We start from the raw sequence: 14,549 nt of genomic DNA, 5'->3' as shown, positions 1-14,549 counted from the left end.
TGAGGAGGTGGGGGAAGGAAACCTCAGTGTGAGCTCTTTGCTGGTTAGGCCTAAATAAAAGCTTTGCAGAAAGAGGAAGCAGAGGAAGGTGCTAAAAAGTGTTATGATCTGCTTGAACATATAGACAGGAAAATGAGAAGGAAATGTGTCTAGCTATTGCTAGATTTAAAAAGAGAGAAAAGAAATTGATGCTGTTGACGGTGTGTAAATTCTAGAAGTGAGCATATTTCTCTCTTTCATTGCCCTCCTGGTAATACCAGTGACATTGTTGCTGTTGGAAATGAGAGATTGAAGAGTGAGTGAGAAGCACTGTCCTCGACAGGTGGGAACCGTGTTGGAATAGAATCATACATCTCCCAGAGGGTGAGAGCTGGAGCTGTAGGGCCATGGAAAGCAGGATGCTCTTAGCACCCCTTTGCAAGAAACAGGAGAATCTGATGCACTCCTTGCATGTTCCTATACCATTCCCTATTCTATATTCCTATACCATATTCCTATACCATTTTTTTCAAGTTTCATGAGGAAGAATTGTTTTTGCCTGTAGAAAACAGTCATAGTAACACTGAGGCTAGAGCCCAAATCCCAGGATGCAATGGCTTGTGATTAAGAGGCTCTCTTGCTGAACTAACATTTTGGATTTTTATTTTTTTTCTTTACCATGTTGACTGATCTAGTTTAAGACATTCTAATTATTTGTTGCAGTATATTTGGCTGATTGCATTTTTGTTGATACAAGGTGTAGTAGAAATGCTGAGTCACAGCTTGAACCGGTGATTGAGCACCTGGTGGGAAGGCAGGACCAACCCAGGGGAGCTCAGGTGCATGCAATGTACCTGAGTGACCAGAAGGGGTTAAACCAGGATCCACCTCTTCCCAGACCTCATTTAAGAGTTGGCTGTGAAGATAAGGGTGTTTTGCTGGAGATCCTTGTGTACCTGTGTGAAGAAGGTAAGGACCTTCTTTCCTTTATTTCTGTGGCTGTTGTAGTTGAGCAAATCCTCACTTGCTGCAGCCTTGGGCCTTGCTGCTCTATTGTCTTTGCTGCGCTTTCCATTGTGTTAAGCAAGGGCTTATTTTTGGATGTTTTGTCACACCTCCTTGCCTCACTGGTATTGATGGCTTTCTACCCATTAGCCCAGAAGGAAATAATGCAGCCAAGAGGGAGCAAGCAGGCAGCCACTGTGCCTAAGCAGGAATCTGAGGAACTGATGGCTGAGCTTACTCCAGTCTCTGTCACTGCTTGGCTGGGAGGAATGGTTGTGTTTCTTCAGAGCTCCTCTATGAATGCAAAAGTTAGAAGGAAAAATAAAATCTTGGAGGAGCTACTGATATCTATCCTGGCTATGGTTTTTGGTTCTGCTGTACTACTCATGTAGTTGGTATTTCAGTTCTTAGTGAAAGGAGCTGAATGTAGATGAGCTGTTGCTCTGGTGAAAATGCTGGCCTGAAATGATGCACATAATAACTTGTCTCTGTCAGTCTTTGTGGGTTTTTTTTTTGTTTGTTTTTTTGTTGTCTTTTTCCAAGTTTATTTCAAGATTTTGCTAGAAGACAAGTATGTTAAAATAAATACAACAAACATTAAAACAAAACACAAGATGTTGTGTCTGTTAGTTTCTCCCCATGTGAATGGGAGGTGGTGCCATGTGTTTGCCTCAGATGTCTTGAAGGTGATTTCAGTGAAGCCACAGAGAAGCAATTTCAGTTTCTATGCAGCATCTTATCTTAGTAGTTCAGAAGTTTCTAGGGATATGACTTTATTTTTTATTTTTGCTTTCCCATTAGCATTACATTTTTAATTGAGTTTTTTGCAGTCGTGTGGCAGCTTCCACTTGGATGCATTGGTGAGCGTCACTTCTTTGATGGTTGGCTGCTGTGGTTACCAGGCTGCTTCCACTCTCAAATAGCACTGAGCTACTTACAGCAAGGTGCTGCTGGAAAGCCTATGTGTGAATCTATTTTGTAAAGCAGTAAGACGCTTACTTTGTGCAAATGGAGTGCAATGCCTCAGGACCTGGGCTAACTGCATGCAATGCTTCTGCAGAGCCAAGCTCTATAGGATTGTCTGGATCTGATGGTTTCTCTAGAGGAATTTCTGGTTTCTCTGGTCTTGAAAAGTGTCTGGACAGTTTGATTTCAAAACCCACTACTCTGAAAGGCTTGGATTGTGCTTATGGTTACTCCAGAGTGCACTAACTCTTATACTTGACCTGCAGCTCCACTCTCAGTGAGTTATGCCTCTGCTTTCATTGGTTGATATTGGAATGATGGGAAAAAACAATCTTTCCTACTCCTGAAGTTTTTGACTGTTTCCTATAGTAGCTGATATTAAAGTATCCTTTCCTGCAGGCTGCAGACTTACCGCTCTTGTGACTTACTGTCTCTGAGTGAATTGAGAGCAGCTGGCAAGAGTAGATTTTTCTACCCTTCGCTCTGGGAAAGAAGGAATTTTTCCTTTCCATGGCTTAATTGCATTATACTTGGCTGAGACCATTTTACTTGTCTTTGTCACCTGTGTTTTTACCTAGCTCTTCTGCTGGCCTTGGGAAGTGCATCTAAAAGAAAGAGACATAAATAGAATTAATGTTCAGGATATCATTCAGCTTTGGAGATGTGTGCCTCGTAGTGGGGAGTCTGTGTTCCTTTGTTCCTGCCGTCTTTCCCTCTGCCTTCAGGCTTTCCTTGGTTCCTGGTGTTCCACCTTCAGAATCCTAACTGTATTCACTTTGCCTAAAATATGTGTTTGAATAGTAAAAGCTATATTGAAAGGACACATTATCAGCTTAGTTTAAATACACATGTTGACTCTGTGAGAGAGTGCTTTGCAAAGAAAGTCTAACTGTATGCTTTTGCACATAAAATGAGCGTGCAATTAAAAGATCTTCAACAGAAGAAAGCCCTTTTCTCCTGCTTCCTGGAATGCAACTGCTGGCATGTTTCTGCATTAGGATTTGTTGCAAGGGAAAACCAAACAGCAGTGAAATCATGCTGGCATTGCCTTTATACAGAGCTAAAGGACCAATGGCAAATAGCAGCTGGAAGCCTGGTTTGATCTTTCTATATGATTAAGTTGCAGGTATGGTGCTGGTGAGAAGGTACTTTCCTGAACTCCTTTCACAAAGGATTTGAGCATTTCTGAATAAACTGTTTTCCATCTCTGGTGTTTATGGCAGTCTTTCAGGACTGGCACTCTGTGGGTTGCTGTGGTATAGTGTTTTCAGGAAGGCATGAGGCTGCTTGGCGTTGTAGGTTCTTCCCCTGCCTCTGCTTCTTTCTTTAGTCTTTATTTTCAGAACACTTTGTGTGCTTTGGAAGCTGCCTCCAGGCCTCTGAAGTTGCTGTGGGTCTAGGCTGCTTCTACCAACTGTACACATCACATTTGTTACTCCAGGAGAAATATCTGAAAAGAATCCAGGCATAATGTGTTTTGGTTCTGCAGCTGAATACTTCAGAGAAGATGGACTTTTTTCCTGCTGTGTCAGTTTTTCCCCTTTCTTTCCTGTTAATCTCACTATGATTATTCATACATGTTTGAAATTAAATGAATCATCCCACTGTGGTGAGAACCTTACCTGGAGGTCAGCAGCGAGCTGGGATTCAAGGGGCGGTTCCTGGGTATCTCAGGGGCTATGTGAGACCTGACTGTCGGATCAGATGATCTTAGTGGTCTTTTCCAACCTTAATGATTCTGTAATTCCGCTATGTAAAGTGAGGCAGGGTTGACAGCCTCCAAGGCTGCTTCTGTAGCCCCACTAATGTTCTCTGCTCTTGCATTTTCTCTTCTGGTTTGAATGGTCGCTGTTTCCATTTTAAGAGCAAAAGTGAAAGAGTGACTTTTTGGCTGTTTTGTTTTTCCTGTCAATTTGCTTTTCAGATTCCTGGTGCTTCCTCACTCTTGTTTCCTTCCTGTTCAGAGACATCTGATGTCTCATGAAGCTAACATCTTCATCTTCTGTGTAGCTTCGTGCATGTGGAATCTGTCCTTAACATCTTTAACTTCCACAAAACAAAGGCTGAGGAAGACCTGTCTTCTCCTCTTGCATTCTTATCCCAAACTTGCATTTTGAATGTGCCTTTCAGCTCTTCAACAGGTTTGGCTAAATGGGCATCTCTGCCTTCTCTGGTTGCATGAGTGGTTCCTGGGGAAGCAGACAGATTCCCAGATAATTTGTCCATCTTCCCATCACTCTCTAGGAAAAAATCTAGTTCTGTATGTTCCACTGCTTGTGTATTCTGGGTTAGTGCATCTCCTGGAGTGATACCCTTTCCGGTGTGAGTACCAGTTGGGCCAGACTGCTCATCAGCCCAGTGCAGACACTGAAAGGAAGCCAAAAAATGCTGCTTCTCCATGTTCCAGGATAGAATCCCTCCAGGCGCTATACTTGCCAAGATGGAAAGAAAATGCTGTACTCTCATGGTACTCCTGTGCTTAGAGCACACGTCACTGCTGGATCAGTGTTTTGTTGTTTCCTCATTAGTGTAGAATTACAATACTTCTACAACATCTGGAGATGGTTAGGCTGAATAGAGATGAGTTCAGCCTCATCTCTAGGTCACCGTACAGTCTCTCAGGAGCAGGTCTCTTTCTAGAACTGATCTATTCATCCTCTCCAGTACTTGGTGGCTCTTCTCAAGGAGTATGCATGCCCACAGACTCCACAGGGATGTGTCTTAGGTGAGCAGTATGGTTGTACATATTATAACAAATCCATTGTTCACCCATCTTGGGAGAACTGCTTTCATATCTCTGATAATCTGTTAGATTCCCTTGGAATTCCTGGCTGCGGGAAGTTGTGACATTTTGTGTTGTTCTGGGAGCTCTCTGGCCACTGCCCAAGAAACATGAAATTTCTGTTTTTTTATGGTAGTCAAATGGAAGCAGTAAAGATCAGCACAATATGCAGGAGTGAGAAGAAAATCCAAATTTTTTTTTAAAGGAAAAATGATAACTTAAAGATCTGCTGGTTGGAAGGGACCTCTAGAGTAATCTAGTCCAGCTGTCTGCTGCAAGCAGGGCTAAGCCTGAGGTTAGATCCAACTATAAAATTAAGACAGGTTGCTTGGGTTGTTCTCCAACTACATTTCGAGCATATCTACGGATAGGGGTTCCATGAGCTTTGTTCCACTCTGCTGGTGTTTGACAAACCCGAGGTTGAAGGGTTTTTTTTATGGCTAATGGGAGCTTCCTGTGTTTCTACAGTGCTTTGATTAATCCTGCTGTAATTAGCACAGCACAGTTCTGGTGTAGCCTGTCACAAACACAAACAGAGAAATGGGAGATGCACTGGTAGACATCTCTACACTTTCCATTTTATATGCAGCATACTCATAGGATCATTAATGTTGGAAAGTTCAACTAGGTGATCTAGAGATCCTTATCCCCACCATGCCCTCTAACCATCTCCCTCAGTGCCACGTCCATGTGGTTCTTGGAGTTGTCATGACTCCTCTGCCTCCCTGGGCAGCCTGTTCCAATGCCTCACCACTCTCTCTGAGAAGCTTTTCCTAATATCCAAGCTGATCTCCAGTAATGGCCATAATTAGTATTTTTCTGTGAAAACAACAAAAAAGATTAAACAAGCACGGAATTAGAGATGGTGCAAAATATCAGTAAACCTGCTGCCCACATACAACAGGGAAAAAATCCTTTGTGTGTTTATAATTAGATGTGTTCCTATGTAATAGGAATATTATATATGTGTATTATACACACAAACACATTCTGCAGCGAGTTGATTGAGGTACCCCGTTCCAGTTTTCTTGACAGGAAAGCAGGGAGTGTCCAGCAGGTGTCCTGCGTTGTGCGACTTGTCAGCATGAGCTGGTTGCATCCCCGGGGCATAGCAACAAATGACTGGGTAGGAAGAAAGACGTGTGGTTTCTCAGAAAGCTTTGTAAAGGGAACTTCAGGTCCTGTTCAGACTGTTTAGTTCAAAGACACTGGCGGTGTGCTAATGCGACAAGGGGACCTCATCTCACGTTGGATGCCCCAGGGTTTCTTTACACTTTGAGTTCTCCACGGGTGCACGGAAGCAGCTTTGCTTCACAGCATGAAATACTGGAGCAGGAAACTGAAGATCTGGTTTTGCTTTCTCTTTTCATTTGACACAATTGTAGGTGGCATGGAGAATGGAAAGCTAGGGTGGGAAGTAGGCTTTATTTTACTCCCACTGAATTTTATCTGGGCAATGTGCCCTATCTGAACAGTTGGCTTGGTAGCATTTTTATTTCCTAACGTGCTTAGTATCTGTTCTTTGCCTCTGTCTCTCCCTCTCTTGTAGAACCATTTCCAGATTAGAATGAATAGGCATGTGAAAAGGGACTGGAGAGATGGGAAGGCCTATGTGTCCTGGTGTCAAAAACACAGCTCTGACTTGGTGTGAGAGGCATCCCCTTTACTGGTTGCTTGCTGGTGAAGACTTTCAAAGAAGAAAGGAGACTTCCAGTGTCTGTCTCACCCTCAATGCATCTGATATTTGGCCCAGGTGGTGATACACATCTCTCGCCACAAACAGCTGAAGAAAATAACTCTGCTCCAGTTTTGTTATTCTTTTTGTTGTCATTTTTAAATTTCCAATGTGAAAACCTCGCTGCTGACCTCCTGGGTTTTCTTAAAAGGAGTGCAGTGCATAGCCAGTCCATGTTCATGCTTTGCACATCCCCTAAATGGTTTGCATATGGTTTTTTTGAGAGTGTGGGGGGGAGTGTGTATGTATGTGCAGATCTTAGTGCTGCTCTTGAGCTGTCTCCTCTGAGGGAGTGGCAATGCTGCAGCTTCAGTAGAAAATATTAATGCATGTAAACATTTTTCTAAAGGCATTACATCTTCCTGCACGTACTTTATTATTTTCCCACAAATCTGACTAGATGTGATAGATAGGTAACCAGGGAGCAAGGCTGGGGAAGCGTGCTAGAGAGGGAAGGAGGGAAACGGGAGTGAAATAAACACAAGCCTGCTGTAATTCAAAACAAGGCAAAATCAGATTGTGTGCTTTGGCTAATTTTCTTATTCAGGTATTGATCCAATGGCTGCTCCAGAGTCTATTAGCAGTCAGCCAGTGAAAATATTTCCCATCGGGGGCTCTGACCTGAGACGGGAGTGAATCTATAGCAATTTGTTCAAACAGAGGAAAGCTTTTTCCTCTGATTTGTATTCCAATTTGCACAATATACAGAGGGGGGCCCTGTTGTGGGGGTTTGCGGGTTGGTGCTTGTCAAGTGGGAATCAAGCTTGCGCCAGGCAACTTGGCTGAACAAAATGCCTGATTAAACTCTGGGCTGGGCACCCTCTGTCTGTCTCTTTGGGTTATCTGAGAGCTTTGCAGGCTGGTGTGTCAAGGGGAGTGAGACAGCTCTTTGCATCCTCTTGGTAGGGAGGTGTTCTTGTGTCATTATGATATATTCATTTGTACATGCATTCTGCTCTGTAGGTTACTGAATTTTTATGGTTTTCAGTATGGACCAATTGGGCTTACAGGTGGCTTGACCATCATATCCCCTGCTGGAGAAGAACAATGTGGATTTTGCAACTCTCAAGAGTCCACTGCAGGAGCTCCTTGAATCCCAGTGCTTTATTGGGGTTTGACAAAAATTGCCTGATAACAAGCCTTGGGACCCAGCTTCCACCTAAAGGTTCCATCTCCCTAAAGACATGGCACTCATCTTCTTATTCCTTTCCCCAGTGGTTTCCTGTTATGTTGTTGTTTCGGCAATTATCCAGACAAGGGAACTATTTTGAGATCCTTGGGATCAGTGCTTGCATCTATCAAGAGCTACTGAAAGTTTCAATAGCAATAGAAAAACCTGACAAGGTTAGCAAGGCTTGTTTCCACTGCCTGTTGAGTCACCAGCAGGTCTAATGCCAATTGCTTTCTGATGGTCCCTGTGCCACTCGGAAGACAGGTGGGATTTAGCCCACTGGTACAGCTGTGGTTGGAAATGTGGGGAGCTAATTTGGAATTACACAATCTATGTGTTCTGTATCTGAGAGACTGGAAAAATACTTGGTTGACTTGACACACATCATTCTGAAATGCGTAAGAATTGGAGGAGGTTTCTAAACATCAGCTGACCTATATATGGCATATATATGGCATATGTTGGGCTTGCATACTACTTTGTGGTACCGTGCTGCCTGTTTTCCAGTACTTGCCTGAATACAGGAGCCTAACATGGAAGAATTCTTCATGTGAAGAGGCAGGAGAGAAATACCTTCCTTCACAAAACAAAGAATAGGGAGAGTCATGGGGATGAGTTTATTCTGTCTGCTGTTTTTAGCCTTTGAAATTGGCTGGAATTCTCCTCAGCCTTGTTATACTTGCTTTAATTTAGTGATGGTCACAGGAACTCTATAAGGGAGAGAGAGGATAGGAAGGAATAAATAAATTAGCACCTTAAATTTTAAGTCTGTTCAGTTTTTAGACCACAGGCTTATTTTTGACTTGGCCATAACTTTCAGGGAGCAGGTCTGAATCCTGAGGAGAGCACTAACTCCAGCATTGGGAAAGAGTGCAAAACTTTATGGGATTTTTAAAGCAGCCAAGCAGAGGTCCCTGCAGTCAATAGCATGAGTGGAGTGTGTGTGGGAATGATGACAACAGCACTTTGTAATATTTAGGAGAGTATTTAATGGTATCAGGGCTGTGGAGCATGCTGTTGCTGCTTTTATGGTTAGCAGAGGGCTTGTTAAAGTGCTGGAGGGAAGCACAGCACAGGGAAGGCTCCTCAGTTGGGGCACTGGCTTCTGGGGAAGGGGTTCCTCAATCCCATGCCAATTTCCTTCCTGAGGGAAGCTCTGTTCCTCTAGCTTGCAGCATTGCTTATAGACAGCAGAGCAAGTCCAGTGCCAGGCTGCCAGTGCAAAGCAAGCTAGACGTGGGGCAATTAAAATCCAAGGTGCCAGTTCCTTGATATGCACCATTGATTGGCTCCCATCGGGTGATAGATTTTAAGCCTTTCGCACCAATTAATTGATCCAGTTCCTGCCTTAAGAGTGAACAGTTCCCTGTGCTTCAGCAGAAAGATGAGATGGAGTTGCCAAACTGTGGGTCCTTTATGTTGGTTTGGATGTGCTGCCCTTTCACTCTGCTACCTGCTTCTGGGGCTGTGGCTGTAGGAGGGAGCTGAACTGTTCTTGTCCTCTGCAGAGCTGGGTCCTGCAGCAAAGAAAGCAAGCTATTGTGCTGAGATGGATCTATGCTGGTGTTGAGCTGTGTCCTGCTCCCATGGGAATGCTGTGCAGTTCACCAAGAAGCAGGCCAGCAAGAGGAGACTGCTGGAGCAAGAGCACAATAGCAGGAGGGCTATTAGTGCTGCTTTGGCTTGCTTCTAGGGAGAGAATGCTATGGGTGACTGTCCCACCCAGGAAAGTGGAAGGGAGGGACTGAAGCAAGCTGTTTCCTTCAATTGATGTTTAAAGCTTTATAGCACAATTGTAGAGAAACAGCTTGGGAAATGATACTGAGAAAGTACACAAGATATCTGTTGAAACCCAGCATGTCCCTGATGCACAGCAGTCTGTGACAAGTCCCAGAACCACAGTCTACTGTGCTGTTAAGCAAGACTGGAACAGTATGTTTCTCCCAGTGACTGTACCAGGCTCCTGTCTGGTTCTGGACTCTGGAAAAACAGCATCCGTTTCTCTCCTCCATCTCTGTTGATGTGTATTGTTGTGTTCCCCTTACCATCCTGCAAAGTCTATTTTTCTTTTTTCTTTTTTTTTTTCTTTTTTTTTTTGCTAGGTAATTATACTGGCAGGGTTAGTTTCTTGAGATGTGAATTCTATTCCTTGCAGAGCTCACACACATCTGCCTATGTGCGTGACTCCTGCCCACATTGCTGGGGCTCAGTGTGACTCAGGAGAAGAGGAACTACTCCATCCAGCATCTTCTCCAGCTGTGAATCTCATGCTTCACAAGCCTAAGAGCATGGGTAAGCTCCAAGGGCTGCATCTCCCTCTAATCTGAGGCTGATGCTGTGAAGAAGGAGCAACTCTCAGCTGGCCCTCACTGCTACCCCATTCCAAGTTAAGGATGTGTTTGTGTGCAGTGGAGGAGACCAATGGGAGCAGCTTTGCTGGGCAGATGAGCACTGTCTGAGACAGCAGCAGAGTATGCAGTGCTGTCTTGCTGGTACATTGCAAAGGACTAAAGCTTTTGGGCTTCCAGCTTTACTGCTTTCTCATTCTTCACAGCTTTGCACCACCAGCCCTTCCTCACAGCTGCAGAAAATCTGCCTGCTGGGGTCTCTAACTCATACATTTTAGTGGGAACCAGTGTAACCATATTTACTCAGCACTATTGCCACTGTCACATATGCAAGGATGCTATGAGCCCTCAGCCATTTATTGCTCCTTTCTATCCTGGTGAAGTAGGGCTGTAAGCATCCTGGGCAGTGCTGTGGGTCCGGAGCACAGGATACAGCAGTTGCTCCCTGGTTTGGGAAAAGATGGAAGCATCTCTCAGTGCTTGAGTAGCATAGATGGAGGTAAATGGCAAAATGCTGTCTTGCTTGTTGCACTGGTGTGAATATCTGGTATTGTGGTTGTTTTTGGACATGACTTGTTACCTAGAGACCACCTACCATGGGCTTGTTGTTCTGTTCTGGGTTTTATGATTGCAGGAGGGTTTTAGTGTCTGGTGTGAGATCATATATAATGTTCCTCTTTCTCCTGCCCTGTTCAAGTGATGTTTGATGCTGCAATGCACCATTAAACAGGTACCAGGCTCTGTCCCCACATGAATGCATTTCTGTGGCAAGCAGACTGACTGTGGGAGAGACAGACCGTGAAACAGCCTACACGTGCTTAGTTTTATGAGGAAGGAAGGAGCCTGCGAAGGGAGAAGAGGTGAACAGTAGCCTCTACTGTGAAGGTTCTAGCTCAAGCAGTGAGTAGGTTATTGCAGGTTGCGTGTTCCGTAGCCTGAAACTTCCTACTGGGGAGGTTATGTAGCAGGCCCTGTGCTTTCCCTGGTGCAAGATCCACCTCCCCACGTTCTGCCCTGTTGGAATAATGGGAGGGTGGTGCTGGCAGTCACTGTGGTACAAAGCCTCCCCAGCTAGCTTTCATGGCTATGCTAGCCCCAGGTCTGTCATTCAGGGTTTGCTCTGCTGCTGCATCAGATTCTCCTTGTTCCCTTCAGGAGACTGAGGGGCTCTACATGTTGGACAGTTTTGGACTTGCAGTTGCTGAGGGCAGTGACATTTGTGAGCGCTCCCAGTGCAAGAGGAGAACAGAGGCTGTGTCCTGCAAAGGAAGCAGGTTTTAGATGACAACATCTTGTTTGAGTGCTCTTAAATCATCTGTAGGACTCTGGGCTGACCTTTGGGTCTGCTGTGGGCTGGCGCTGCCAACATGGTGAGGCTTCTCATGCTGCTGGAAAGGTACGAGGCTCTGGGAGAAAGGGTGTCAATGCTTGTCCTCCTGTCTCAGGACTTTGTCCTTCCTTCTCCATCAGACTCTCCCAGCTGCCAGGCACCTGCTTAGTCAAGCACAACCTCTTGCCCTCAGAAGCTCAGCAAGAACAGAAAGGGAAATAAAGCCAAAGAAAGGCAGGAGCATCCCTGCTTCCCAGGGATGCTTATATCGAGGTGCCAAGACCTACTAGTGAGAATACGTATCTGTGACCTTCTGTTGCTCCTGTCAGGCACTTCACAGTCCTCAACGTGACACCGACTAAGTTACAAAGCCATATCTCAGCAGGCGACAGCTGCTCCTGCTGTCTTTCTCACTCTTTCTGTCTGGCAACAGGATCTCCTTAAATACATCATTGCATTTGCACTGTGACAAGCAAAGCTTGCAGAGTAAAGTCAAACAGCTTGATGTGAAGCTCAGGTTCAACTCTTAGATGGGGATTGTAGTGCTGTGTACACATCGTTCCCTTTGCATTTTGCCCAGGAGCAATGGAGTAGCAATAAAAATATCCCTTAGGCAGCAATTCTTATGGCATTAGTCTCTAGCCTGGCTGGAAATGTCCTGATCTGCAATGTTTCTGGCCCAAGGTAATTTAGCAAAAGCTCATGATTGCATTGAGCTATAGCCACCTCCGAGCTTTGCTCAGTAAGGGAGTGTTTGTGGAATCTCAAAGACTTCATTATCTTGGAGTTTGCAGGATTTTTATCTAAAGTTATGTGGGCTGGAAATCTTGCAAGCCCAGACACCTGAGATCACAAAATCAATTTTGCCGTCTATTAAATAGGTGTAATTCCCATCGACTGCAGTGAATGTTACAGTTTTGCAGCGGAAGGTAGAATTGGATCCATATGTATTAGAGACAGAAAACCCATCACCAGTTTCCTCTTTTTCCAAGGTCAGTGCAAGACTCTTCCGAGGTGTTTGTGACCAGCACTTCCCCCAGTTTGCGGTGGACTGGAAATAACTCCCACCACACTGCTTTACCATTAAGAATGGACACGTGACTGAGGGTGTAAAGCCAAGCCTGCTGCAACCATTTCCTATTCTTGTGCATGTTTTTAAATGTTTTAGTCTGTGACACTTATTTTTCTGTAGACTTGGGTTGTTTTTTTTTTTTTTAATTGGATTATAACAAGCGCTAAAAACAATGAAATTAATTCCTCCTGGCAGAGCTCCTCATTGCTTTGTTACTGTTTCTGGGCAGACTGGAGCAGAAGGGCAGCAGCCTTGTGTTTATTTGTTCACAGGTGCTTGCTAGGTTGGAGGCGGAAAAGGGCCAGCCTGGCATTGCTGGCAGCATTCTATGAGCGATGTTTTAGCCATGACTTGTTCCCCGTATGGACATTGTGTGAGCTGCAGGCAGCTGTGTGGTGTTTCAGACCCAAGTGGGAGTCAGGCTGTCCTTTAATGCAAACCAGATTTGGCTTGGATGCTTCTCACAGCTTGTGAAATGCTAGGGAAGCTTCAGCACAATGGTGTGCCAGAGCTAGTGAGATGAAAGGCTTTTGCTTCTTTGGTAATTCATGTTTTCTTTCCTGGTCTCTTGTTGCTGTGACAGCAGGCCTGCTAGGAATCATACTGACACACATTTTGAAGATGTAGCATTTTGGACAGAAAGCCAAAAGGCTTCAGCCTGTTCACTTCCAGCTGCCTGGTCCCAAACATGGTGCTGGTGCTCTCAGGATGAGACCCAGCTGTTACTGGGATGGGACTCAAGCCCTGTGCTCTCCTCCAGGTGGAGATGAGACTCTGCTGCCCTAACCTACCCAGCACCTGCAGTGAAGGAGGGATAGAAGTTGATCCTGAGTAACCATGGGCTGGCAAGCAGAAGAGCTGGTGAAGAGCCTTACTTGGCTCAGTGGAGTTAGATCAAGCCCTTTGCCACTGCCTGGGACAGGAGGACCCAGAACTGTGCAGCAAGCCTGCTGTTCTTCCATGGGTGATTTGCGAAGCATTCTTGAAGTGGCACATTTGGAATATTCTGAAACACATTTGGCTGCAGTTGGACAGTAGTCTATACTTCATTGAGGATTTGCTATGGGGATTCTAAGAATTTGGTGAAGTTCAAGGACTGAAAACCTGCATGTTCCAAAGTTAGAGGTCATCTACATGATGTGAAACATTATGACCATTGTGACCTCTTCAGTGCATTACTATAATGTAGTTGATAGCTACACTGGTGTATATCCTGTCTTCCTTTGTCCTCAAAACTGCTTCTCAAAGAACAGTGTTTACTGTGAGATCAAATGCACACCTGTACCCCTTGGAAAGGCACAGAAAACTCAGTTGCTGATTGCTTGTGATCATTAAAGTACACAACTTTTTTATTCCCTTCCATGAGCTCTGTCTAAATTCCAACTTGGGTAATTATATTCTGCTTCCCTAATTCCCTCTGAAGCTGCAAATCAGTTTAGATTGCTTTTTCTTTTCTAGCCTGAGCCCTGTTAACCAGCTATGTTCCCCCTCTGAGGAAGATGCACTTCATTGCTTATAGAATCAGCCTATTCCATCACTTGGGTATTTATAAAGTCTTTTTGATGTGACAAATGACTGTAAAATGTGAGAGGTGACTTCTCACAGCTGGGGTGTCTGACATCCCCCTGGTGAGGCAAGCTGCAGAAGGAGCTGAATTCACCCCTTGTTCTGCAGCACCTATAGCTGCCCTGCACACTTTGAGTGAGAGCAGCATGCTGGGCAGCAGTGCAGATAGGAAAGGAATGGTGCTCATCTTTCAGTGGTGGAAATGCCACTTGGAGTAACAAGCTGCAGAGGAGATAAGATAAAGACTATATAGTGAAGGTGAGTGTGGTGGGCATGACATGGAAAATTGTGAACAAGGAGGTTAAGACAGATGTGACTTGATGAGAGATCAGACTGCCTTGCTGTGTGCTTTCAAGTCACAAACAAAAGTAAACCAACCTTGCTGCAAGGTGGGCACTTTAGGTGCTGCTTTTCCACTCTGTTTTAACCTCCTTGTTTGTGGGCACAACTTGGGATGCTTGTCAGGACAAGCTTCTTGAATCAAAAATGCGTCTCTTTTTAAAGGGAATTGTATTAAAGATTGATCAGGCTCAATACTGTAGGCTGTAGGGAAGACTTGAGTGACCTGGCAGGTACTGCAGGACTCCTGTAATGT

General features: G+C 44.7%; 1 protein-coding gene across 1 annotated transcript in view; it reads left to right on the top strand.

Annotated features, from left to right (window-relative positions):
- The first annotated feature begins 827 nt into the window (after positions 1-827).
- The window catches only part of MDGA1 (MAM domain containing glycosylphosphatidylinositol anchor 1), a 115,560-nt gene continuing 101,838 nt past the window's right edge, over positions 828-14,549 (top strand). The window contains exon 1 of the mRNA XM_052678258.1: positions 828-948. Coding sequence (XP_052534218.1) covers positions 828-948 — 121 coding nt within the window. The remainder of the gene's footprint in view (positions 949-14,549) is intronic.

This window comes from Tympanuchus pallidicinctus, unplaced genomic scaffold (genome assembly GCF_026119805.1).
Source record: "Tympanuchus pallidicinctus isolate F22 unplaced genomic scaffold, pur_lepc_1.0 scaffold1, whole genome shotgun sequence".
NCBI classification, from domain to species: domain Eukaryota; kingdom Metazoa; phylum Chordata; class Aves; order Galliformes; family Phasianidae; genus Tympanuchus; species Tympanuchus pallidicinctus.
The sequence above is the reverse complement of the archived record's forward strand: the minus strand, read 5'-3'. Positions and strand labels throughout refer to the sequence as shown.